Raw genomic sequence first — 27,199 nt, 5'->3', positions numbered from 1 at the left:
AATCCCTGCCATTGTGCTATCGCTCCGGCCCCAACATTGACTATTCTTACCTATGGGGCTTGTCTGAAGTGAAAGAAGCCCAAAGGAGGAAATCAGGGGCTTAGAGCATCAACCTTAGAAGCACACAGTTGTGAGTTTAAATCCCTGATATCCCTCATATACCAACCTGGATCCTGGAAGCTTTGCTCTGAGCCTGTAGATTATTGGTCTGTGATCCCCAGTGCTGGAAACAATTTCCATCTACACTGCAGCACCAGAAAAATTCTGGTAATTCCTGGCACAAGTTAAATGATGTGTGTCTGAAGATTATAATCAGGAAGTACAGTCCCTGGCAACCATATGTGTGAGCACAGAAAGAACTCTGCTGAGCATGTCTGTAAGCACTCATAACTAAAGGAGGGCAAATCATGATGACGACTATTGACAAGTGTGGAAGCACTATAGCCTGATTGTGATTCCTGAAAACATAACCAACCTTGTTGTGGGAGCCTCAATTGTGATGCTATGAGAACAGCAATGATAAGAAAAGGAAGAAAGGAGAAGGAGGGGAGGAAAAAAATCTATGATAACAATAAATATTTAAAAAATAAGAAAAAATGAAAATGATGGAAGTGGAGTTTTCCCGCTATATTATGATAGCTAAAGATTCAATTATAGTTCCTGAATAGTAACTCTTTTAAATACAAAGTCTATAGTATTTAATAGTCTTTATTCCTAGTGATTGAATATGACCATTAAATCCATTTTTATTACATTATTTCTAAATCATAAATATTTCTCACATCATCATGTTTATTAACTTCCTTACTTCCAACATCTCCCTCTACAATCCATTCTCTACATCTGTTAGCAGCAGCAATATTTTCAAAATGTAAAGATACTGCCTGCTTTAAAACATAAAATGTCCCAGGATAATACGATATAATCCAACTCCTAGGCTGGTGTTTGAGACCTGCTCTTTCTCCTGACTTCATCTCTTAGCACTCTGTCCCTTTATGACTATTTCCTAGCCACATTGGTTTTATTTCAGACCTTAACATGTGCCCAGCCTCTTCCAAATTTAGAAATTTACACAGCTAGTCCTTCTTCTTGGATGTTCCCTGAGCCATCCCCACCCTATTCCCATGGCTAACGTATTTTTTCCTATAAAAAAAGTTATTTTTTTTGTGTGGCTTAAATGTCATACCTGTGGAGGGTTCTTCTTTGAGCAACAGACCAGAGCTGTATTATTTCTTTCAGAAAACAAATTCACTTTTGTTTTGTCTGGTATTAAAAACAAACAAACGGGGCCGGGCGGTGGCGCTAAAGGTAAGGTGCCTGCCTTGCCTGCGCTAGCCTTGGACGGACCGCGGTTCGATCCCCCGGTGTCCCATATGGTCCCCCAAGCCAGGAGCAACTTCTGAGCGCATAGCCAGGAGTAACCCCTGAGCGTTACCGGGTGTGGCCCCAAAACAAAACAAAACAAAAAACAAACAAACAAACAAACAAACAAACAATTTTCTGTCTGTGGTACTATTTTTATCTGTAAATCTAGTAGTGCTAATACTCCGAAATAGTTCCCATTTTATGTTTGTAAGATTGGTTTTTCTATCATGCTCTCTACCCTCAATTGACTTATACTTTTAGAAGTCAAAAGAAAAGTAGGTTCTTGATCTTTTCTGTAAGTTAGGAGACTCAAAACTCAAGCTTGTGAGATAATCTAGTGTCTTGGATCCTTCAGTTCTTAGTTTATATGTTATACACCAGATTTGAGTCACTGAACCTTATAATTAACTTAAGAATAGTCTTATAAGAATAAAAAGCAACTAGAAACCTTCTAAACCTTGGAGAAATATGAGAAGAAAAGATGCTGACACATAGAAATATGTGGGTGAAGGTGTTCGATATCTGTATCTAAAGCTTCCTCTGTTGGTTTCAGCCTAATTAGGTGACCGTGTATAGTTTACACTAGGGACACTGAACAAATGTCCTCTTTTTCCTAGTTTGGGAATATGATAAGGAGATCACTAAGCAGAAAATCTCACACATTGACATGAAAACTCAACGTCATGAAGAAGGCAGAAGAGGTTCAACAGAATATATACAGTTTATATTTTATACTTCCACTGTTTCCCAAAGTGTTGAAATACTTGTTGGAAGCAAGAAAATCAGATAAGGAGCACTCAGATGAGCAACAGAAACAGAAATGGATAACCTGAGTTCTTTTAACAGAGGGAGGATATGCAGAGAAGCCTGTGGTTAAAGAGACCCAATGGGATTTCAGTTTAGTTAGGAAATTTTACAAAGGGATGATAGGCTGAAAAGAGTAGACAAATCAGGCCTGGAGAGATAGCACAGTGGTGTTTGCCTTGCAAGCAGCCGATCCAGGACCAAAGGTGGTTGGTTCGAATCCCGGTGTCCCATATGGTCCCTTGTGCCTGCCAGAAGCTATTTCTTTCATTTTTTTTTTTTTTTTTTTTTTTTTTTTTTGGTTTTTGGGCCACATCTGGCGGTGCTCAGGGGTTACTCCTAGCCAGGAGTAACCAAAAAAAAAGAGTAGACGAATCTCATAGCATACAACAGAGTACTCACTCCTTAAGGAATTCCTGATCATTAGACTCAGACCAGTAGACATTTCAAGGAGTACAAACAATCCTTTACTGTGTCATTACAATTCATGCAACATAACAAGCTACATATATCATAACATTGTTTTGAAGAGATCAAAAGGAGTAAGAAAAGCTTAGAAATAAAGACACTAGATTGTACACTAGAAAACATTAAGTATTGATAAAAAATATTGAATGGACTAAGTTTTACACTGCCACTATATTTAATAAAGTTCGTTTTTTTTCAGGTGAGAGGAATCAAAGAAAAACCTTAACAGTAACAGATAATATAAAAGAGCTATATATTTTCCTGTTCACATGAGTCATCTGTCCTATACACTTTATAGTCCCTATAAGAAGAGTGAAACTGTTACATTCATATTTTGATACACTATTGCTCTATAATAGCTGCTTAATAAATCATTGTCTAATGCAATGGTCCTCAAACTATGGCCCGCAGGCCACTTATTGTATTTATTCCCATTTTGTTTCTTCACTTCTAAATAAGATATATGCAGTGTGCATAGAAATTTGTTCATAATTTTTGTTTTTACTATAATTTGGCCCTCCAACAGTCTGAAGGACAGTGAACTGGCCCCTGTTTAAAAAGTTTGAGGACCCCTGGTCTAATGAATGTATGAACTCCAGTTAATAATGTTACACAGGCATTTCTTAACAACCATTAAAGAAAGATAATAGTCAGCAAAATAATACCAAGTCTCTAATTAAATTGACAGTATACTGAAGAATTAAAGAACTAAAATTGAATAAGCCTTCTATCTCTTGTTCTATCACTAAATATTTGTGTCTTGAAGTGTTGGCTTGAAAATACCATATATACTTGAGTATAAGCCTATTTTTCTGGCACAAAATTTGTGCCCCAAAAACCTGAACTCAGCTTATACTCAGGTCATACAAGTTATTTGATTCGGTGCACATTCACCGAATCAAATGCACAGTCTCCAATCGTCTTCTGCCGTCTGCTGGAGGGGGCAGAGCTTCAGCTCAGTTCACAAATCACGGCTGAGCTGAACAGGTAGGGGGCTGAACTGAACTGGATACCATTGAACTATTTAACCCGCAATATTCTGCACTTTGTATGAGACCAAAAGCAGTGATGCTGATATCTGAGAGCTCAGTGATGATGGCAATGTCTATGCTGTGCCCTTACACCAGATACAGCTAAAGCTCTATTAAGACATATAGATGATGAAGAGGGGAATCCTGTTTTGAAGGATTTTTAATCTTTGTGATTTAGCTTGATTACCTGTTAAGCTATGGTTTTCTGCACTTTATTTAAAGTTTTAAAGTTATTGTTGCTAGTTTACAGTTTTTCTTATCAATAAATATTGAAAAACATTTAAACTACTGATTCCTCAATTATTGTAATTGTTTTGGGTATATATTTTTATTTTTAAAATTTACCAGTGGCTGCTGCATTTTCCACCTTGGCTTATACTCTAGTGCCAGGGGTCCTCAAACTTTTTAAACAGGGGGCCAGTTCACTGTCCCTCATCCATTGGAGGGTCTGATTATAGTAAAAACAAAACTTATGAACAAATTCTTTTTTTTTTTTTTGTGGTTTTTGGGTCACACCCAGCAGTGCTCAGGGGTTACTCCTGGCTCCATGCTCAGAAATTGCTCCTGGCAGGCACAGGGGACCATATGGGACGTTGGGATTCGAACTGATGACCTTCTGCATGAAAGGCAAATGCCTTACCTCCATGCTATCTCTCCAGCCCCATGAACAAATTCTTATGCACACTGCATATATCTTATTTTGCAATGAAGAAAAAAAAATAGATACAAATACAATATGTGGCCCGCGGGCCATAGTTTGAGGACCACTGCGTCTAGTCACTAAGCTTTCCCAGTTTTTAGGATAAAATTAGGGGGCCTGGGGGCTGGAGGGATAGCATAGAGGTAAGATATTTGCCTTGCTTGTAGGAGGACAGTGGTTCAAATCCTGGCAACCCCCGAGCCTGCCAGGAGAGATTTCTGAGCATAGAGCCAGGAGTAACCTGTGAGTGCTGCCGGGTATGACCTAAAAACCAAAAACCAAACCAAAACAAAACAAAAAAAAATTAGGGGGTCGGCTTGTACTCGGGTCCTTTTATACTCGAGTATATATGGTAATCACTACTACTCTATGGAGAGTCTGAATTTTGTTTTAATGATGAGGGATAATTTAGAAGACAAAAACTAAAATAATTCTGATTAATGGCTTTCCTTGCTGCCAGAAAGTATAGTTTCTTACTATTTTGACAGTAGACTCTCTGCAATAGAAAAAAATCACATGCATACAAGAAAATACTTGTTCCAGAAATGGTCTTTGTGGGCATTTCTGATGTCTGAGTGTGAAAGGGGTTAAGGTCTCTATAGACAAATGCAGCCAATGTGTGAGAAATGCAGAAAGTGTAAGCTAGATTTTATCATTTAAAATATTTTTTGTTGTTCATAAAGATATAGATCTTGTTTCTTTGATAGTGGCATCACCCTTGTAACAAGGGTGATCAAAATCCTAGTGTGGTGTATATCAGAGTCTTCTTACAGAGAACTGTCATGACTGACTTGAAAATTTTGTAGATTTTCTTTTTGTACCAAAACTGGATAGTTTTTTTCTTCACAAATACCTTAGAATCAACTTAACTAAAGAGGTAAAGGACCTATATAAAGAAAACTACAAAAGATTGCTTAAAGAAATAAAAGAGGGCACATGAAATGAAGACATATGCCCTGCTCATGGATTGGGAGGAGGATTACATCATTAAAACAACTAATGCAATCCTTCTAAGGATACCCATGACATTCTTCAAAAAAGTGGATTAAACACTCCTGAAATTAATTTAGAACAATAAATGTCCACAAATAGCTAAAGCAACACTTAGGAAAAGAAAAATGTGAGACATCTCTTTCCCAAACTTTAAATTGTATTGCAAAGTAATAGTCATTAAAACAGCATGGTATGGGAATAAAGGCAGACCCTCAGATCAATGGAATAGGTTTGAGTATTCAGAGAATGTTCTATAGACATACAATAAATTAATCTTTGATAACGGGGCAATAAAGGCAAAATGGAGCCTGGAAAGAAAGCCTCTTCAACAAATAGTGTTCGGACAACTGTTCAACCATATACAAAAAGTGAATTTAGTCTCCTATCTAACACCTTACTATGGAGCTAACCATAGTTAATAACTTGGATGGAACCAGAGCAATAGGGCAGCTGATAGGGCTCTTGCCTTGCAGACTGCTGTCAGAGTGGCATAGACTGTGGGATAAAACCTGGGTCAGATTTGTAGAAATCCAGAGGAAGGATGTTTGAATCTTGCTCTGTGGAAGTCTAGAGGAAAGATGTTTGAATTCACCTTCTGGGGTAGAGTAGACTCAACAAAAGCCTGTGGGAAAAGACTAACAAGATGAGAGCTGCAGAAAGTGAGGAAAAAGTATGTCAGGGTCAAAGGAGCCATACATAAAAAGTCAATAATTGTGAATGGGGAGTTCACAAAAATGCATATAGTTAACCAAGAACAAGAAAATAGCAAGTGATAAAATTAAAGGTAGAATGGGGCCGGAGAGATAGCAGAGTGGTGTTTGCCTTGCAAGCAGCCGATCCAGGACCTAAGGTAGTTGGTTCGAATCCCAGCGTCCCATATGGTCCTCATGCCTGTCAGGAGCTATTTCTGAGCAGACAGCCAGGAGTAACCCCTGAGCACCGCCAGATGTGGCCCAAAAACCAAAAGAAATTTAAAAGTAGATTAAATTAAGTGGTAAAAATGTAGCCAGAACAGAGAGAAGGAAATAGACTCTAGAATTACCACAGAGGTAGATGTTTTAGACTTTGGCACCTAATTAGATGAAGAAGAGAAAGAAGACCATAATGAAGCACAATGATTTAGAAAATATGTATATGCTAAGGCTATTGACAAAGATAGGGGCAAAGAAAGAGGAAGAACTCTGCACATGTTTCATTTGAGCTGGCTCAAAACGGGCAGCTCTATATTCAATTAAAAGGTCTGACCTGTAAATATAGGTAGGAGAAGTCAAAGGGGATAGTTGAGGTCATTTAATTACAACAACAACAAAAAAAAACGATGAGGAGAGGACAGTGAATGGGACCAGAGAAAGCCAATTTATGAGGGACAGACAGAAAATTGAGGGAGAGAAAGCAGTTAGAAAGAGAAAATATAGACCACAAGAGAGCATTGTCATGGATATCAAAAGGAGAAAGGCTTAAGAATGAGTGAGAGATTAATGTTGGAAAGATGGTGTTCAGAGTAAAGCAAGAATTTTTATTTATTTGTTATTTGTACTGTGTTTAAAACAAAACTTGGGAGGTCTTCAGAGATAAAAGATGTGGTGCTATTCAGAGGCTCTTTCGTGCCCTGAAGCCTCCTGGGCAACAAGTGGGGTTAGCTGCATAAAATCAAGACATATCTTTCATAGTATCTCTACAGTCCTATTTATTGCATTTTGAAATCCAACCTTTTGCTTATGAAATTATTTTCTGTGAATATGTACAGACATTTTCATAAAAATCATAGAGGCTGCCATAATGGGCCTGAGAGGTCTTGATTTTATGTTAAACGGTATGAGTCTTTATGCAGCCTTGAGGAAATTCCTTTTTTACCTAGCTGTGTTACTTCATCTAGGAGGCTGAAATAAGTGACAAAAATGCTCTCACTAGGGCCCGGAGAGATAGCACAGCGGCGTTTGCCTTGCAAGCAGCCGATCCAGGACCAAAGGTGATTGGTTTGAATCCCGGTGTCCCATATGGTCCCCCGTGCCTGCCAGGAGCTATTTCTGAACAGACAGCCAGGAGTAACCCCTGAGCAACGCCGGGTGTGCCCCACCCCCCAAAAAAATGCTCTCACTAAATAATACAACACAAAACCTTTTTGGTGAATGACCATTGATAGCAAAAATAAATTATTTTACTTTAACATTTTATTATGTCACTGTTGTGTGAATTAACTCATTAAATCTTCACAATAGTTGTATGATATGTATGTATTATTATAACACTGTTCAAAATGAGAAGCTTGCTGCCACAAATAGCAAGGGAATACAATTAGAACAGAGAAGGGACCATTATTACAGTGATAGTTGGAAATGATCACTGGACAAGAACTGGATTTAGAAAGGAGACAAAATGATATGCATGATATCCCTTCACTAACAGTATTGAAAGCAATAGTGTTTAATAGGAGAGAGAGAGAGGAGAGAGAGAGAGAGAGAGAGAGAGAGAGAGAGAGAGAGAGAGAGAGAGAGAGAGAGAGAGAGAGAGAGAGAAAGAGAGAGAGGAATGGCTACCACAGGGACAGACTGGGGGGATGGCAGTGGTGGTGGGAAATGTGCATTGGTGAAGCATTTATGACTTTTACTCAATCCTGAACAACACTGTAATTCTGTATCTTATAGTTATTCAATTAAAGAATTTATTTATAAAATTAAAAAATAAAATAAATTTAGAAGTTTGAGAGATAGCAACTTCCCTATGGATTATATTGTTCAAGTGGCTTGAGTATAGAATTTTTGCTTGCAGCCTTCTCAAAAGCATGATTGGTGTAACAAAACTGGTAACATTTCTCCTCAATTATAATTATATATGCTTCCTAGCTACATTAATGAAAGGACTTAAGTAGCATTTTAGAAAGGCTTACTTTAAGAAGCCTTTTAGACTTAATAGCCTTTTAGAAAGGATATTGCAATTTGTCCTTATTATTTAAGTACCAAGTTGTTGAGAGGCTAAATTAAAATCCCTAGAAATAGGACCAAAGTGACAACACAGTGGTAGAGCACACTGCATGTGGCTGACCCAAGTCAAACCTGAGTTTGATCCCTGGTATCCCATATAGTCTCTTAAGCCTGCCAGGAGCGATTTTTGAGTGCAGAGCCATGAGTAACCCTTAAGCGCCACCAGGTGAGCCCAAACACCAAACCAAACCAAACCAAAACAAAAAATTTCAACAAATACAATGTGTTTTTGTTTTTGTTTCATTTGGGCCACACCTGGTGACACTCTGGGGTTACTCATGGCTATGCATTCAGGAATCATTTCTGGCTTGGGGGACCATATGGGATGCCAGGGGATTGAACCATGGTCCGTCCTAGCAGCAAGGCAGACACCTTACCGCTCCATGCCACCGCTCTGACCAGAAATATAATATTTATGTGTTACATAAAAATGTTCTGAAATAAACAATATTTTGGAGTAAAAATTAGATTAGAGTAGTAAACATAAAAATGCAGAAAAATTATAGAGTAAAGAAAATATTATTCAACAGAATATTGTCAAACATTGGTACTAAATAGAAGTGAATAATTCTGTGACATTACAAACATAATTTTAGTAAAGGAGAAACTTACATTATTTTATTTATTGTTATTATAAATCCTGAATATATGATAGAAGGACATATAAAAGTCATTATAAGTTTTGGTAATTGTAAATAGGATATTTTATTGAGAAAATATATAATGAAAAGCATATTTAAAAGGATAGAAATCATGGAGGTTTCTTTCAAGGAAAATCTAAACTTATTTTCCTTTGTAAATAAAAAAATTAATCATAGTTTGCTACTTTGTAGACTGATCACATATATTTAGCAAAAGAGTAAGATGTCGATTTTTATTGCTATTATTGGGACACTGCAATAAGATAAAAAAGCTATTGGAAAGATGTGAATAAGGATTATAAAAAGGCATTAGAATTAGGGGAAGAAATTAATCCATGCTTGTTCTATGGTCCTACTAACCTAATGTGGTGGAAAGGAATAGAGAGAGATTAGTAACATATCTGAACATCTAGTAAAAATATCTCAGTGACTTCATCCAAACATTTGTGTAAACATCACCTCATCAGTCCCAGAGAGTTCTACAGGAAACAAATCTAAATGCTCCTCTGCTGTTCTAAACTTAGCCAGTTGCCAGCATATGCCTCATCTGTAAATACCCTGTCTTACTTGGAAGTCTTTATTTCAATATTTTCCTCTTCTAGACAAGGTTGCTAAATACATGCTATCTTTGTTCAGGACTTTTGCTGAAGGCCAGACTTGCAAGCTTTGTATTTAGTTTTTAAATAAATTAAACAAAACTCTCCTTACCATAATTAAAAATTCTTAATGTGATAAGAAGATGTACTAACTGCTGAAATCTTACGAAGGTCAAGTTACTAAATATTGCTTTAGGTGCTATGAATCAAATAGTTTGCTAATGATTTTCTTTGACACACGTCACTATGATTTAATAGAAAAAAATTGCATTATAAACAGTTTTTTTCAATAAGCAGAAGTTAAAATTATGCTTTATTAGAAAATATCCCAATATGCTATTTCATGGGTTAAAGGCATGGCATATTGGGGCTGGAGAGAGAGCACAGCAGTAGGATGTGAACAGGGAGGAATCTTGTTTAATTCCCAATATCCCATATGGTCCCCCAGCCTGCCAGGGGCAATTTATATGTGCAAAGTCAGAAGTGGTTCTGAGCATCACTGGGTGTGGCCCACCAACCAACCAAAAATAAATAAATAAGTTTAAAAAAATCACATGACATATGTTTTTTGAAATTCTAAACTTTTTTGAGCTTTTTAAAAAAATAATTAAAAAAATAATTTCTATTGAAAACAATGTGAATTACAAGTCTTGCACAGTTATATTTCAGGTACATCGTGACAGTAAATTAGGGCCATTCCCACCACATGTGTTGACCTCCCATAGTTCCCAGCATGCATCTCATACATCCACCCTTAGCCCACTGAACTGCTAGTGTAACAGATCCCTTTTGTGTATAGCTTGTTGTAGTTTGGATTTCTTGATTCTATTGCTGTTGACTTTGGGTTGGATATTTAGGTTTGACCATTTTTTTGTTTCCACTCAATGCACCTGAGACCACTTGGCTTCTGGGTCCCATACACATTTTCTCTTAATTTGTAGGAAGACATAGAAATATGAGAAATAACAAGATGATTCGTGTTCTATGGTTCTGTTTTAAAAAATAAAAGCATGCTGGAGCCCCTGTCTAGAAGCTATAAATGTAAATAAAATTTAAAAAAAGAAAGAACAGAGTGGGTGATGTGGCAAATTTTGTTTGTTTGATTTGCATAGGCGAAGTAAATACTGGGAAAATAAGAAAGGAAATTCCCTTAGCCTAAAAGATAAAGTGTTTCTACACTTGAAGCATACTGTCATGATTTCAATTACAGTCTCTGGACATGTTAGTTCTCAAGATCTTTCTTTATGGTACCAGAAAACATTCTGTTCAGTCGTGGTTGTCAGCGTCAGACTTCTGTAATGAATGATCTTGGTTTTTGCACAGATCCTAGGATGAAGGGTCCTTTGATTTTGTCTCACCATTAGATAATGAGGTAGAACAACCTTATATCAAGATATAAAGTTTGCTATTTCCTCCTCATAAGGGTGTCATATGAACCTACTTGGCTCAAGTTGGGCCCAGAGCAGTATTAGGGCCTCAGAGTGGGGGGCAGGATTTGATTCCTGGTGCTGGGGCAGAGAACTGTGCCAGTTCTAGGGTTGGGCCTTGGGCCTTGGGGTTGGACGGTCAATGTTCAACCACATGAGTTCTAAGTCAAGTTCCCATGACAAATGCTCAGGGTGGAAGGTATCCCTATATTATAAAATTTGTGGGTTCTTAACCTATTAGATAAGAATTTGTTTCTATACATAAGATTTCCCCATTTTAGTGTCCTAGGCAAAAAAAGAATAATACCATATTATATTATTGATGCATTTGTGGGTAAACATGACAAGCTTGTGCCGTGGTTTTGACCTGAGCTCTTAACCCAAGCAAGACTTTTCTACTAGAATTTCTTAATAAGCAGAACCAAAACAGAGCTTACTTAAAAAAAAAACCTCCAGGAATATCTAATTTTCACAATAATTTGAAAAACTAGACTACAAGTATTTTTAGTATTTTATTTTGCTGTTGTCATACACAGCAAGTGTTCTAATGAATTTCTAATAGCCGTTATTTTGTAGCTTAATAATCATAGCTAAAGTATCCTTTCACTAATATTCAATACGAAATTCAATACTGAGGTATTAACAAGGCCTGGCAATGAGAACAAATTATTTTTATGGGAGAGATATTTTATTTCACTGCTTGACTTGGATGTGTTTTGGAATATTCCATGCTGATGTTTGAAGAAAGAAGAGGAACATGAGATGAAGTCAGAAGCAGTGGCTTGTAGCTCAGCTGTATTATTCTTCAAATCTGGGATAGAGTATGCTTCAAATGAAAGTTTGTAGGGATGGTAGCTCACACATTATTTTATTTTTTCAATCAAAAAAATCTCTGTAGTTCAGAGATTAATAAATAGTTAATAAAATTAATAAAAATAAATAAATAAAAATAAATGGAACTTAATAGTTAGATACATCAAGTTCTCTTAGGGAAAAGTTGGTACAATGCTGCAATCCTTTGTCCTTTAAATGACTTTATTTCCTCCATTTTAATTTAAACCAATTCAAAATAAAATTTAGTCTAGAAGTTTAAGGAGCTAAAGCAAAAGGTGGGCAACTCAACATATATCACCCTGATTAATAATTCATTTGTATGCTCTCATTCTGGGAGGACAATGCGGCAAAAGAAAAGAACCATTAATAATCAACTGAAAAGATTCTAATTTATAAAATAGGATATGTTGTGGAGATAGTGCAGAGGGTAGGGTACTTGTCTTGAATGTAGTCACCAGCCTGGTTTGAATCCCTGGAACCATGTATGGTCCTCTGAGCACTACTAGGGACCATTTCTCATCATAGAGCCAAGAATGGTCTCTGTGAACTATTGGGTCTTGTTAAAACTTGTGCTTTATAATAGATGTTTTATGATAATAGCATGAATATTTATCTTTATACTGTATATTTTTTCTTTTTGGCAATTTTATGTATTTAAATTATATAATCTAGATCTCAACTCTATCTGCACATTAAATCTCAAAATACTCCAAAAACAATTTGTATCCAGGTCATATTGCAATTTATTTGTCAGTTATTTATTCCTAATTTTTACTATAACACTGTTACCAAGTGTTCAAAATACAGTCATTTCAGGCATTAGATGTTCCAACAGCAATCCCACCACCAGTGTGATTATCCCTTCACCAGCATCCCCAGTCACCCAATCATCACCATAACCTGCTGCCATGCAGGCACAAATTTACTTCATATTGCTTGTTACAACACATAGACAACTAGAATCATCAAATCTTAGATCAACACAGGCCAATTTGAAATGGTCATATATCTCTTGATGGTATTGCTAAAGTCTTCTCAGGATTTATTGGGCTAGGTTTGGTGCTAGTTGCGTCTTCTGAATTACAGGTTAGGTTCAACTGTAGTGGGTAGAGTACTGTGTAGTTTCCCATTCAATTTCTTGGGATACTACTGGGATGACACTACATGCAGCTGCAGTGTCTAATAATTATCAATATAAAGCAATGAGGTGGCTTGGATGTTTGATAATTTTAAGTCACAGCTGGGCCCTTTGTGTCCAAAGGTGTTGGGGATCATGTGGGACTGCTATAGTTCATGCAGAAAGGGGAATCTGTCACCTCTCTTTTCTAATAATGTCACAGAGGTAGCAGCCCAAAACAGACTACCTGGGAGGTATCACTGACCATTATTTTATTCTGGAATATGGTGGTAGAGTTGGTCATTTTTTCTGCCAGAAGATCTATATATTTATTATTAACTAAAATTTTGTTAACTACTTTAGAAGTTTGTCATCAGGGTTGAACAAAAGTTCTTATATATTTTTATGTAAAAAGATCAGCCTTTGAATAGGTAAATCAATGGCATGTATATAAACATGATGAAGTTTAGTTGCTCTCAGGTTGTCCAAATTTCTGTTAAAAATGTTTCTGCTAAAAAAAATGTTTCTGCTAAACTGTACCCAATGTATGCGCAGAATGGGTACTTCCTCAAGGTCATCTATAGATCCACACAAAATACCCACATGAACTAACCACACAAACACTGCTTCACTGACTTAAGGGGGTACATTATTGCTGGAAGCCAGGAAGTAGGAGAGCTGGCAGGTAGGAGTATTGTGTTCCTTGGTTGTGCCATATATGAGCAAACTGGACTGACCTTATGTTGTGAACTGATCTGATCAGACTATTTTAGAAAAAATATGGAAAATTTATTAATAAGAGAATGAGTTAACATATGTGTAACTTCACAGTGCCTGGTTATTCTTAGAGAAATTGCAAAATCTGTACAATGCTTTGGGGAGTATTACCATTTTAATGATATTAATCCTACCAGTCCATGAGTAGGGTATGTGTTTCATTTTTCTTATGTCTTCTTTTATTTCTTGAAGCAGTGTTTTGTAAAATTTTTTATAGGTCCTTCACATCTTTGGTTAAGTTGACTCCAAGCTATCTGAGTTTGTGTGGCCCTAACATTAATGGGATTTCCCCCTATGAAAAATTTATTTTATTTTTTTCAATAATTTTTATTGTGACCAAAGTGAATTACAGTTCTTTCACAGTAATTTTTTTAGGTACATAGTGACACTGAATCAGGGGAATTCCCACCACCAGTGTTGTCCTCCCTCCACCCCTGTTCCCAGCATGCATCCCATATGCCCCTCCATGCCCCCTGGGCTGTTATATAAGTGGCCCCCTCTGTGTCTAGCTTGTTGTAGATTGGGTATTGGTTCTGTTGTCATTGGTTTTAGATTTGGTGTTTAAATCTGGTCAATTTTTTATTTCTATTCAATGTTCATACAAATGTTTGGTTTTGGTACCATCCATTCCCCCCCCCCCTCAATTTATGAAGCAGAACAAGATGATTCTGGTTATGTGGTTCTGTTTGAAAAGAAAAGAAAAAAAGAAAAAGGAAAAATAAAAAAGGAAAGAAAACAAAAACAAAAACAAACAAAACAAAGGCAAACAAAAAATGGAGAAGTCCATATAGAGGTTATAAATATCAATTTAAAAGAAAGGGAAAAAAGAAAAGCATGACAAAAAGACAAAAATACTAAACATGAAACAGAAAAACAAAAAACAAAATTAAATTGACAATAACAACAAAACAACAACAACAAAAAGTCAAACAAATAAAACCCCTAAAACCAGCAACTACAAAAAAGCACCACAGCAATAAAGACAACTACCAAACAATAATAGAGAAAAAAAAGAAAGAAATTGTGCTTTATTATTTTTTGCACAGGCACAGTAAATATTGGGAAGATTAGAAAGGGAGTTCCTTGGCCTAACACATACAGGGTTTCTCCTCCCTTGAAGCATAGTGTCATGGGAATAACTACAGGCTCTGTACATGCTCTTTTTCACTCCCCCAGATCTTTTTATGGTGTCAATGAGATTTTTTAATGTTCATTTCTTCTCTATCATTATTTGTGTATAAGAAGGCTATTGATATTTGCATGTTAATTTTGTAGCCTGCTACTTTGCTATATGAATCTATTTTTTCTAGAAGCTTTTTGGTAGAGTCTTTAGGTATTTTTAAATATAAATTTTATTTTGACCATATTGGCTTACATATCTTTAACAGTAATATTTTAGGTACATATTTACATTGAATGAGGGGAATTCCCATCACCAAATTTGTCCTCCCTCTACTCTCGTTCCCATCTTGCATCCTATACCCCCTCCCTCACACCCCTGGGCTGCTAGAATAAGTGGTCCCCTCTGTGTCTAGCTTACTATTTAGTGATCATACGTCTGTTTGGTCCTGGTACCCTCCCTTATTTCCCCCTCTATTTGAGAGGCAGAACTAGATAGTTCAAGTTATATGGTTTTGTTTGAAGAAAAGAGAAGCAATAAAATGGGGTAAAAATCAAATAAGCTGAAAATGGGTAGAGTCCTTCTAAAGGCTCTGAACCTCAGTTTGAGGAAAGGAAAAAGGGAATTGAAACACCACAACAATATAAAGAGAAATATCAAATAAAATATCCAGTGAGCACTACAGCAATACAGACAAGCACCACATAATAATCTTGGTACTGAAATAAAAACATACCAGAGTGCAAAAAGAAAGTATCATGTCATCTGCAAACAGTGAGAACTTGACTTCTTCCTTTCTTATCTCGATGCCTTTGATATCTTTTTCTAACCTAATTGCTATGGCAAGTACTTCAAGTACTATGTTGCATAGAAGTGGTGAGAGGGGGCAGCCTTGTTTTGTGCCAGATTTTAGAGAAAAGGCTTTTAGTTTATCTCCATTGAGAATAAAATTTGCCGTTGGCTTGTCGTAAATGGCCTTGACTATACTTAGAAAAGTTCTTTCCATTCCCATCTTGTTGAGAGTTTTTATCATAAGTAATTGTTAGAACTTATCAAATGCTTTCTCTGCATCTATTGATATGATCATATGGTTTTTATTTTTCTTTTGTTGATATGGTGTATTATGTTGATTGATTTATATATATTAAACCATCCTTGCATGACCATCTTCTTGGTCATGGTCTATGATCTTCTTGATGAGGCATTGAATCCTACTTGCTAGGTGTTTTTTTTTTTTAAAGGATTTTAATCTTTTTTGTTTTGTTTTGTTTTGTTATTGCTGTTGTTTGTTTTATTTTTTGGTCACACCCAGCAGCGCTCAGGGGTTACTCCTGGCTCCATGCTCAGAAATCGCTCCTGGCAGGCTTGGGGGATCATATGGGCTGCCGGGATTCAAACCACCATCCTTCTCCATGCAAGGCAAACACCCTACCTCCATGTTATTTCTCCAGCCTTTTGCTAGGATTTTGTTGAGGATCTTTGCATCTGTGTTCATCAGAGAAATTGGTCTGTAGCTTTCTTTCTTTGCAGAATTTCTGTCAGGTTTTGGTATTAGGGTGATGTTAGCTTCATGTTAGTATTTCTGTTTTTTTTAATTTCCTTTAAGAACCTGAAAAGGGTTGGTATTAGTTTCTCTTGAAAGGTTTGAAAGAATTCATTAGTGAATCCATCTGGGTCTTTGATTTTGTTTTGGGGAAGACTTTTGATTACCATTTTAATTTCCTCAATAGTGATGGGTCTTTTAGAAGATTAGATCATCCTGATGGAAGATTGGGAGAGTTCAAGAATTTATTCATTTCTTCCAGGTTTTCTTGTTTTGTGGCATAGAGTTTCTCAAAGAAGTCTCTGATTACTCTTTGAATCTCTGCAGTATCTGTAGTGATCTTCCCTTGTTCATTTCTAATTTGGTTTATTAAATTTCTTGCTCTCTTATCCTTGTGAATTTTGCTAGTAGTTTATCAATCTTGTTTATTTTTTCAAAGAACCAACTTTTGCTTTTGTTGATCTTTTGGATTGTTCTTTGTATTTCCACTTCACTACTTTCTACTCTAAGCTTTGTTATTTCCTTCTGCTTATCTATTTTTGTTTCATTTTTGTTGGTGGATGTTGAACTCCTTATTGATTGTTTCTGAGTCCACAAATAGCTCCCAGAAAGATAAATTAAATCCCATTCTCCCGTCCCCCTTTTGGAGGAGACCTTGGTAATAATATCTGGAGTAAATAATCCACACAGACAAAAGATTAGGGAACCAAAGGTTTGGCAAAGAGAGTCTTTTGTCAGTCTGAAGCCATCTCCAAAAAGCAAACCAAACCAACCATCAGCTCTGCCAAAAAAGCCCCTTACGCCTCCCCAACAAGCTATTTATTTCTTCCCTTATCATCCCCACCTGGAAGATCCAGCTGGGACAACAGGTAAAAAAAATTCCTATAGCATATATACAATTGGCATACACTACACATTTTGTTGATTATTTTCTAATTTTACAAGATGTGTCATTAATTTATTTATGTAGACCCCTTCTTCTTTCCTGATGTATGCTTGAAAAGCTATAAAATTCCCTTGTTATTCTCTCCTTTCTTCTCACTACTTTATTTTTTTTCTTTTTTCTTCTTTTCTTTTTCTCTTCTATTCTTTTTCTCTTCTATTCTTCTCTTTACTTTTTTCCCTTTCTCTTCCCCGTTTCTTTCTACGGTATTTTCTCTTTTCTCTACCTTCATACCCCTCCCATATACCTTCCCCTTTCTCCCCCCCCCCCCGGAAATCCAACTATCCCTTCACCCCTCAAGCCCATCCAGATCTCCCACCATAATAAAACTCTCCACCCTCAGTCCTTAATCTTTTAGGCATCAAGATCGACCTCCTACCCAACGAACCAGTACCCAGCACCCAGGGGAGGGGACACCCAGCCGAAACCACACCTCATCCCCTGCAAGAAAAGACAGCCAACTCCCCTGTGGACTCATGCTGCGAGACCCTCCCTACCAACTCCCCATAACGTGGACTGTTTCTTGAAACCGGACTTAGGTCCAATAGTATCCCCAATGCAAGAACTCTTCCAAGACCTCCCTGCCGCAAATTTTTACCAATCTGAAGAAGGTCAGGGGGTGTAATTGGAAGATGCCTGAGAACCACACACCACAAGAAAAATCCAAAAGACAAGGGGAAAAACAGTACTTCCAACATAGGCATAAGACCTGTAATACACCACCTCTTTACCTGTTCTCCCCCAATTGTAAAGTAGTCTTTTGCACCACTTTGGTCCTTTAAAAACTTCACTAACTCATTATATTTCCTTTTTTTTTTTTTTTAATGTTTGCCCTACATATACATTTGTGGGCACATGCACTTTTTTTTTTTTAATCGTTTTTGGGTATGAGACCTATTTCTGTTATCCACTCTGTCCACCCCAAATACACCAACAATATAATGGAGCACCACTTCCCCCTGCAAAGGCACACTAAATAAAGGGGAAATCTTACATAAAAAAACAAAACAAAACAAAACAAAACAAAAAAACAAACAAAAAAAAAAAAACAAGAGCTCTTACCTACTAGAGATAGGAACTCATAGTTGTTTACAATACAGGGATATCTCCTACCTTGAAAATATGTCATGTGGAACCAACTTAGACCTCAGGTGATCAGATTCCATTCATCCAGCCTTGAACCCTGGTGCCCAGGCATAGAAACGGCACAGCTCTTCACAACAGCTGCAAGAAACAAACTCCATCTGGGATGGCCTCAATACTGCAGGGTCAACAACAAGGGCCAGTGCTAACATGATATCCCGACAATGAAGAAAACGTGAACAACTTGACCTTAGAGCAGTTTAACCTACCTTACCAGCTAACGACAAGACAAAACCAGAAGACGTGGCACCCTTTGGTAGGTCCAAAAGCCAAGATCGTGATTTACAGAGGACTGGCTGCTAGAACCACGACCAGACTGTAAACATCTTGGGACCAATTAAAAAGCCCTAGTCTAGGCTTTGAACTAAGACCGGCACAATAAGCATGATCCCCAGTTCCAAAGGTCCGGTAGAGACAACTGTAACGGAAAGGGGCTTCTGGAAGCACAAAGAAAGACACTATCCTAGATGCCATCCTAGGTTCAGTACAAAGACCAAGATCACCAACCACAGAAGATGGATTCAAATGGCACTGAGGCAACAGAACCTCTAGATTCACAAAGACTGACTTCACCATAAGGCCCACCTCAGGATCTGTACAGATACTGAGACCACTAAACACAGAGCTCTGAATGTATCACCCTGGACAAAGCAGAAGTCTTCCACACACAAAAAAAAACAAAACAAAACAAAACAAAACAAAAACACCACCGGGAGAGTAATGATCCTGAGCAAAGACTAGAACTGATCCCATGACAGTATACTCCAAGGACGGAGAATCCCCATATCTCATAGGGCAAGTGAATTCCGTTTCGAATGACCCCAATATTTACTGTGCCAGGGCAGAGGGAAAAAACAAAAATGCAAAAAGCACAAAACCTTGGATATTTTTTTATATACATATATATATTACCTTCATTTATTATTGTTATTATTATTTTTATTTACCTACCTATTTTGGTCGATTTCTCGGTTTGGATGTGATTATTGAAATTGTTGTCCCCAATTATTCTTTTTTTTTTTTTCTCTTCCTTTCTTTTCTTTCGTTATGTGCTACACCATGTTTCTTATTTCAAGACCACGGCGAGTTTTTGTGGTTTATATGTTTGTTTGTTTTTGTTTGTATTTTTTTTTATCAGTTTTTTGTGGTGCTTATCGATGTAACTGGAGACCTCACTGGATATTTGACACTTCTTTTGGTACTGATGGGTTGTTTCACCTTCTTTTTCTCCTTCATTTCCCAAATCGATGAGGAGAACCCCTAGAAGGATTCTGCCCATTTTTGGGGTATTAGACTCTTACCCCAGTTTACTCATTTTCTCTTTTTCAGGCAAAACCACCCAACTTGAACTGCTAGCCCTGCCCCCACTTAGAGGGGGAAATAAGGGAGGCACCAAGACCAAACTGATGCAAGACTACTAAGTAGTAGGTCAAATACAGAGGGGATCACATATTCTAGCCACCCTGGGGGGGAGGGAAGAGGAAATGGGAGGTAGGACAAAAACGGAGGTGTAGGGAGGACAATTTAGGGATGGGAATCCCCCCTGATTTTATGTAAATATGTACCTAGAATATTATTGTCAACAATATGTAAGCCACTATGATCAAAATAAAAATTATATAAAAAAAATTTCCTCTTAGTACTGCTTTTACTGTGTTCCACAAATTCTGATAATTTGTATCTTCATTCAAGTTTGTTTCAGAATGTTTTGATTTCCTCTTTGATTTCATCCCTGACCCACTGGTTGTTCAGTAGTGAACAGTTTAATTTCCAGGTATTTAAGTTTTCCTTCTGTGTTCCTTTGTAGTTTACTTTTAATTTCAGTGCCTTGTAACATGTGAAGGTAGCCTGTACATTTTTTATCCTCTTTATTTTATGGAGGCATGTTTTATGGGATACCATGCTATATATATAGAAAAAAAATATATATATATACTAGACCACTTTCATTTCTCCTTTTAGAGATAGTATAGAAATAGAATGCCTGTCTCAAATACAGGCAATGGATGGGGAGGAGGGAGTTAGGGTGCATTGGTGGTGGGAATGTTGCACTGGTGAAGGGTGGTGTTCTTTTTTATAACTAAAACCCAATGACAAACATATTTATTATCAAGGTGCTTAAATATATTTAATAAAAAAAACAGTGCATGGTACTTAATAAATTCCCTATAATAACAACATGCTCCAGCACTTATGGCAATAATAATAGTAATTAATATTATTTTAGTTTTTATTATTGCATTTTATGTCATTTTCTTCTTTATCAAACCTACTGTTCTGTGGTCATAAGCAGTTTGTCACAACTTAAAAAATAAGCCAAATGCTAGTTATAATTTGTCACTTAATGTAATGGTTTTATATTTTACTTGTCCCATGGTGGACAGCTGATGAGGATCAGGCACCTGGGTTGCCTAACTGTCCCTCAATCTGAACCAGCTCCTGGTGCATGGTCTTTGTCCCTATTGTTTTCTGTCATCTTCTTTCTGAGATAGCCACATGATAAATTGACTATATTAATTAGTCTCCTACTTGAATTTTTGCCCTGGTTGAGAGGACTTGACTGACACACTGTCTAAAATAGCAGTTCTTTTCACCACCACTATTACTCTTTTAGTTTTTTTGGGGGGGCTGAATTTCCCATTATAGTACTTGTTACACCTGACATAAATTTAGTTAGTTGTTCACTAGTTTATTATCTGTCTCACTTACATTAGAATATAAATCAACTATAGAAACAGAAGCAGTAAAAAAAAAAGCCCTTTCATTCAGTGCTCAGTCATCAGTGCATAGAATGAAGTCTAGCATATGAGTTCAGGCAATAAATATTACCTTAATAAATGATTGCCTTACAAAAGGAATACATTACTAAAAGATACTTCAGCTGATGAAGATACTTCAGGATGAAAGGGTAAGTATTTTAGATCAAAGGGGCCATCTAGGATTGAATAATCATTAAGATGGCCTTGGCTCCAGAGCAACTGTACAGCAGGCAGGGTACTTGCCTTGCACACATGAAACTTCATTCAGTCATGGTATCCCATATTGTCCCCTGAATCCTCTAGTATGATCGATCTCTGAGCAGAGTCAAGTGTAAGCCCTGAAACCTTCTGGTTATGACTCAGAATCAAAACAAACCAACCAAAACAACTTCAAAGATAATTATCTGAATGACCCACCTGTTATGACCTCTGTGCATTCACACACTTTACTCTTTAATGTAGCACACTCCACCTTCTCAGTGATATTTTATTCTCCTGCTAGACTATAATATCTCAAGAATAGGTGAATACCTTATTTAGTTTTATTTTAGTGGCCCTCATAGATGTTTGATAAACTAATACATAAAATTGGAATTAATTTTTTCTTATCATGTATATTAGAAAGAAAATAAAATAGACCATATGTTAAGTTCTTTTTATTCTTCACAGGTGAAGATGGTTGTATGGCTTGTTTGAATTCAGATGATGTTAAATCAGTTGCTTTAGTGGAAACCAAGAACCAGGATGGATTAAACTATATGGTGCTTGCTACAGAATGCAGACAAGGTAATGGAAACTCCTGAGGATCCTCTAGGCTTCACAGAATATGAATATCATGGTCTGGGAAAGAAGAGAAGGAATCACATGCAGACACAGATATCTGCCAAGAAAAACAAGTGGCTTATTACCCTCCTGCCAAGGCTGAAGACAGGAACTATGCCTGCCTCACCCACAGTGGACATGGAGATGGGTCTGATTAATAACTCTGTTGAAAATACAAACTTGAGATAAACACTCCTTTGAAGTGGTTCCTGAAAGAAAACCTTAGTAAAGCAATAGAAATGGTGGTCTATGACCCCAAATCCACACTGAAAAGTGCCTGAAGTCCTGATTCCAAGAGCCATTTGGTTTCAACTGTGGCAATCCCCATAACAAGTGCCTAACATTGGTCAGAATTCTGAGGTGAACCACTTAACATCTGCAAAGCTTAGTAAAAATAATCTAGGTCCTCTCCTTTTTTCTGAGTTGCTGCACCATTTCTCCGTCCCTTCCACTGTCCTGTGTTTTACTCTGGGCTATGACATCTTGACCAATGTACTTAAGTTAAGTGACTTGGTTGAAGGGGATCAGAAGTATGCACAGCTGAGTAAACTTGCATTTTCTGGTATGATTTATATGCTGAAATATGATGTATGTAAAATTAAATTCTCAAATAACTACCCACAGAAGGAATTAGTGCCTATTATAGAAATCATAAAGATCTCTTTAAATGCTAAAGTTTAGTATTTGATCTTTGGATTGTATAAAATTTACTCTTGTGTAACTATTTGCTATATAGCAATTGATTCCTATAAAGCTCATTTTATTGCCATATATTTATACATAAATTTCTTAAGATAACACATAGTACTAAATTATTACTAGATACAAATGTTTGCACAATGTTAATCCAAGACTTAAATAAGAACAATTACAAAAATTCCTCAGTGAAACACTGATTTAATCAATCATTTTGCAGCTTCTGTTGAAATCTAAAAGCCTCACATTGCTATAACAGCAGCATGAATGAAAGCATGCTCTTCACGTTTACAGCTGCATTATACAAGGTGCTCACTTGATAAAGAGACTATACTGATGATAGTCTTAGCAAAAAACATTCATGGAAAGATTGCCTGTCTACATTCACCTTGAATAACTTATTTCATGTCTTCCTTCTCTGCAACCTAAGAATATACATAAATTATTGGCAGTATGATAAGGAACTCACAGGAGGCAATGTATGAGTGGTTTTTGAAGTTGGGTATTGAACTGGGTCCTAATTGAAGTCTAACTACAATGTTACCACCAAATAGTTATTTTATTATTCTAAGTACACAATGGAATTATATATGAATAGATCTTGTAATCCTTGCTCTGTGAAATAAAAATACATCATGGTGTAGAAGAATAAGTGGAAACAAATAAAACTGCTGTCCTCCCTACTTCTCTTCCAGGACAAAGACGGTAAGGAAAATAAATCTAAGGGGAATAACTATCTTTGGGTGTCATTGTTAAAGATTTAAAGGTTGTGGGGCTAGAGATATTGTATAGAAAATAAGGCATTTATCTGAAAGCATTATTTGGCTGCTTTCAGTTCCTGGCATCATATTTTGGTCGCTGAGCACTGCCATGGTTTACTTTTGGGCACAGAACCAATAATATCTCCACAGTACTGCTGGGGGTGGCCCAACCATACATACCAAATATTTAAAGTTATGTAGGCTTCGTGGGTTTTTTTTTATAATATCTCCATTTATATCACCACATCACCTATAGAAAATGCCAGGATCCTGGAGAAGATTTTAGCATGGCAGGAGGTAAGCCAATAGTAGACCCAATTGCAATTGCTACACAGATGCAGTGATTTACTAGAATATGTTAAGAAGTGCTCAAGGGCTTGTATCTTTTTTTTTTTTTTGGTTTTTGGATCACACCCGGCAGTGCTCAGGGGTTATTCCTGGCTCCAGGCTCAGAAATTGCTCCTGGCAGGCACGGGGGACCATATGGGACGCCGGGATTCAAACCGATGACCTCCTGCATGAAAGGCAAACGCCTTACCTCCATGCTATCTCTCCGGCCCCAAGGGCTTGTATCTTGATATTTGCTTACCATAAAATGTTATAGATAATCTACTGAAAAGAAAGGAAAAGGATTTCTGAAACAATGTTCAGGGTCTCCATGAACATAGCTGGTGACCTTGATGAGTATGTATTTAGGAGAAGCAAATTAGAATGAGTATGAGATAAAATGAAAAGTAAGAGAACAAAGAAACAATTCATTGAAGATCTTTTGAAATTTAAAAGGAACTTAAACATAATGTAGTAACCAGAAAGGGAGATAGGGAAAAAGGAAGATATCTTAAAAATTAAACAATATTATAAAGTGCTTTATACTAATGCAACTGTCCTAGTAGAGAGGAGAGTGAAGCAGAAAGGAAAGAGTAATTATTGAAAGTATGTTGTTGTGTTCTTTTCTAGAAGCCAGAAATTGATTATGGGAAAATTGCATGTAGCAAAAAGAATATTTGATACCAATTGGCTCATAATTATAATGATAGTACTAGGTACACTTTTTATTTCTTTAGTTATCACTGTGAGGACCATCCCCAAAGTGCTTGGTGGTCATTTTGAGAGACCCATGGAGCTGATTAGGTGTCATGCATGCTGGAACTGAATTTTGTACTTACTAGTCATATGGCCCACATAGTTCCAGTCTTCTACTCTCCTTTATAAAAAGATTTCTTTACTGAAGTAGATTTTTTTTCAGTTTGTGTTAAATTCTAAACTCTAGACTAATCTATTTTTTGTTTGTTGGTTTTTGTTTTTGTTTTTTCTTTTGTTTGTTTGAGTCAAGAAGTGCACAGGGCTTATTTCTGGCTCTATACCCTAGTTTTCTCGGAGTACCATCTGGTATGCCACGAATTGATCTTAAACAAATGCAAGGCAAATGTCCTAACTGCCATCCTATTGCTCTGGCCCTCTAACCCATTTTTTGAATTTTTACTAGTAAAATTAAAACATGAAATGCAATTCAATGCTATATTCATTTTAAATAATTGTTAGTGGATCCTGATCAAATCTATAAACGGTTAAAAGTAAGGAATATTATAAACTGCATATCAAGAGGGAACAGAATCATATTAGGGTTACTGTAACATCTCCAATAATTAACTCATATCATGTTATATGGTTAATACCAAATAAATGGAGCAATCATAAGAAGAATTTCAAAGGAAGAGCTTCAAAAAGGATGTGATCACTCATTGTGAGACAATCCACTATGTGGATCTTACTATGTGGAGACAAGGTTTTACAAAGAAAGTGGGATGAAGCAATTCTTTGAAGAACTGGGTTTGGGTCAGAGGCTAGTTAGGTTGAAAGTTACAGTGGTGAATATAATGGGAGCTATGCATTTACAGAAAAGACAGAGAAAGTTGCTGCCGATTGCTCCAACCCAGTGAAATAGCAAGAAAAAAATGTGCTCTAATAATTTCTAGAGTCTGACTTGCTAAGCTAGGATTTAGATCATGTTATTACATATTAGGATCAAAAATTAAGCTTTAGTTTTGTTTTCTGAAGTTTAGTTTAAATCCAAATTTAATATACTTAGTGATAATTATTATGTATTTATGCAATCTTTAGGTTTGTTCTTGATAGGAGTTGGAGGTGGTAACAGTTGGCAGTATCAAGAAGGCTGCTTTCAGTTCAGGAGTTGCTCCTAGAGATAGTTATTGTGCTAAAAGTGCTGAGCATTGAATCAAGATATTCTTCATGCAAAACATAGACTCTGGTCCCACTTAATGCAGTTTTGATAAGAAATAAAGATAAGAAAATTGGTCAAGTGTCTTATACACTTTAGTGTCATAGAAATGTGGCAACACTGTGTCTCTGAACAGAGTAAACACTATTGTAAACATATTTATACCTATAAAAAGAGTCTGCTAAGGAGGTGGGGAGAGATTGCTGACACTGGTTTTGGGTTTAGAGTTAGAACTTTGTATGTTCCAAACTATTATAATAGCATTGTAAATTAAATTAAATATACTAAAGTAAAAAATTAAAAATTAAGTGAATTAAGGATGACAGGCAGGAAAATTGGAATAAAATCACATTAGCCATTTCAAACACTGGGAAATGATAAACTGGAGTTTATGGACATTTGAAGAACAACAAAGAATGGAGAATATTAATACTGCTGCTTTTCTAGTTGAAATGAAGTGCAGCAAGATAGGAAAACTTTCGTGACAATACCTTTGTTTTTGAGAATCTAGTTCTAAAATAATGTGTTAGAAAACTTATAAAGTATAGTAATTTGAGGTACAGAACACTACTTTGCAGTTTTTTCTTAGAGTTAAACCTTCCAAAGGGGTAACATTTTACCAAAGTAATAACCATTATTGAAAATTCAATCTGTAGTTCTCTAAAAGTTAGAGTTGCTTTCTTCAAGTGATGCTTTCACTTTCTCCCTTAACAAGAATTAGTCTTTTCTTGAAGTAAGCATGGGTTCACAGGATCACCTCCTCTGCCAGCAGTATCTGTCAGTGGCTACTCTGCCTGGACACAGTGTTTTTGTTAGCTGAGAACAACTGGGAGCTGTTCCTGAGGGCTGCTTTGCCTTTTTAGGTTATGAGGGTCCCTCTGTGTTTAGGATAACATGATTGACAGTTCCTCACCAGCTCCAATTAGCATCCCATAATTTATTAGCTCTGCTCTCAGATTATGCGTTAACTTCACAAATATTTCAACCATGAAACCTGCAGCTATCAAGTGTCTCTTTTCTGATCCAGCCTCTGGGACTAAAGTGAAACACAAGAAAAGAGTGGTACAGTTGGTCTGTCAAGTGAGAAGAATCATTTATATCTATGCTTGTCTAAAGGCAAGGAGTCTCTAGTTTCTCTTTAGGCTTTCTTCCATATCATAAGCGATATCTATAGACTGATTCTATTTTAAAAACACCATATTTATATGTTAGGATTCTTTAATGGGAGATGAGAGACAATCACTCTTCAAAAAATATGCTACTTACACAATCTACCCCTGTAGCTTGTGTAAATATCAAAACCTGTTACATAAAAACAAAAAAATATGCCTACGGTATATTTGTTTTGTGGCTTTAGATTCTATTAATATATAGCAAATAATAATAAAGTCTTAAAATCTTGCAAAGAAGAATGGTATAGGGAAAACTTAAGTATATAA

General features: G+C 36.5%; 1 protein-coding gene across 1 annotated transcript in view; it reads left to right on the top strand.

Annotated features, from left to right (window-relative positions):
* ROS1 (ROS proto-oncogene 1, receptor tyrosine kinase) overlaps positions 1 to 22,222 on the top strand; it is a 116,019-nt gene extending 93,797 nt beyond the window's left edge. The window contains 1 exon segment of the mRNA XM_049772614.1: positions 21,912 to 22,222. Coding sequence (XP_049628571.1) covers positions 21,912 to 22,222 — 311 coding nt within the window.
* The last annotated feature ends 4,977 nt before the right edge of the window (positions 22,223 to 27,199 follow it).

The sequence above is a fragment of the Suncus etruscus genome, chromosome 4 (genome assembly GCF_024139225.1).
Source record: "Suncus etruscus isolate mSunEtr1 chromosome 4, mSunEtr1.pri.cur, whole genome shotgun sequence".
Taxonomy (NCBI): Eukaryota; Metazoa; Chordata; class Mammalia; order Eulipotyphla; family Soricidae; genus Suncus; species Suncus etruscus.
Note: the sequence above shows the minus strand (reverse complement) of the source record. Positions and strands in the feature narration are given on the sequence as shown.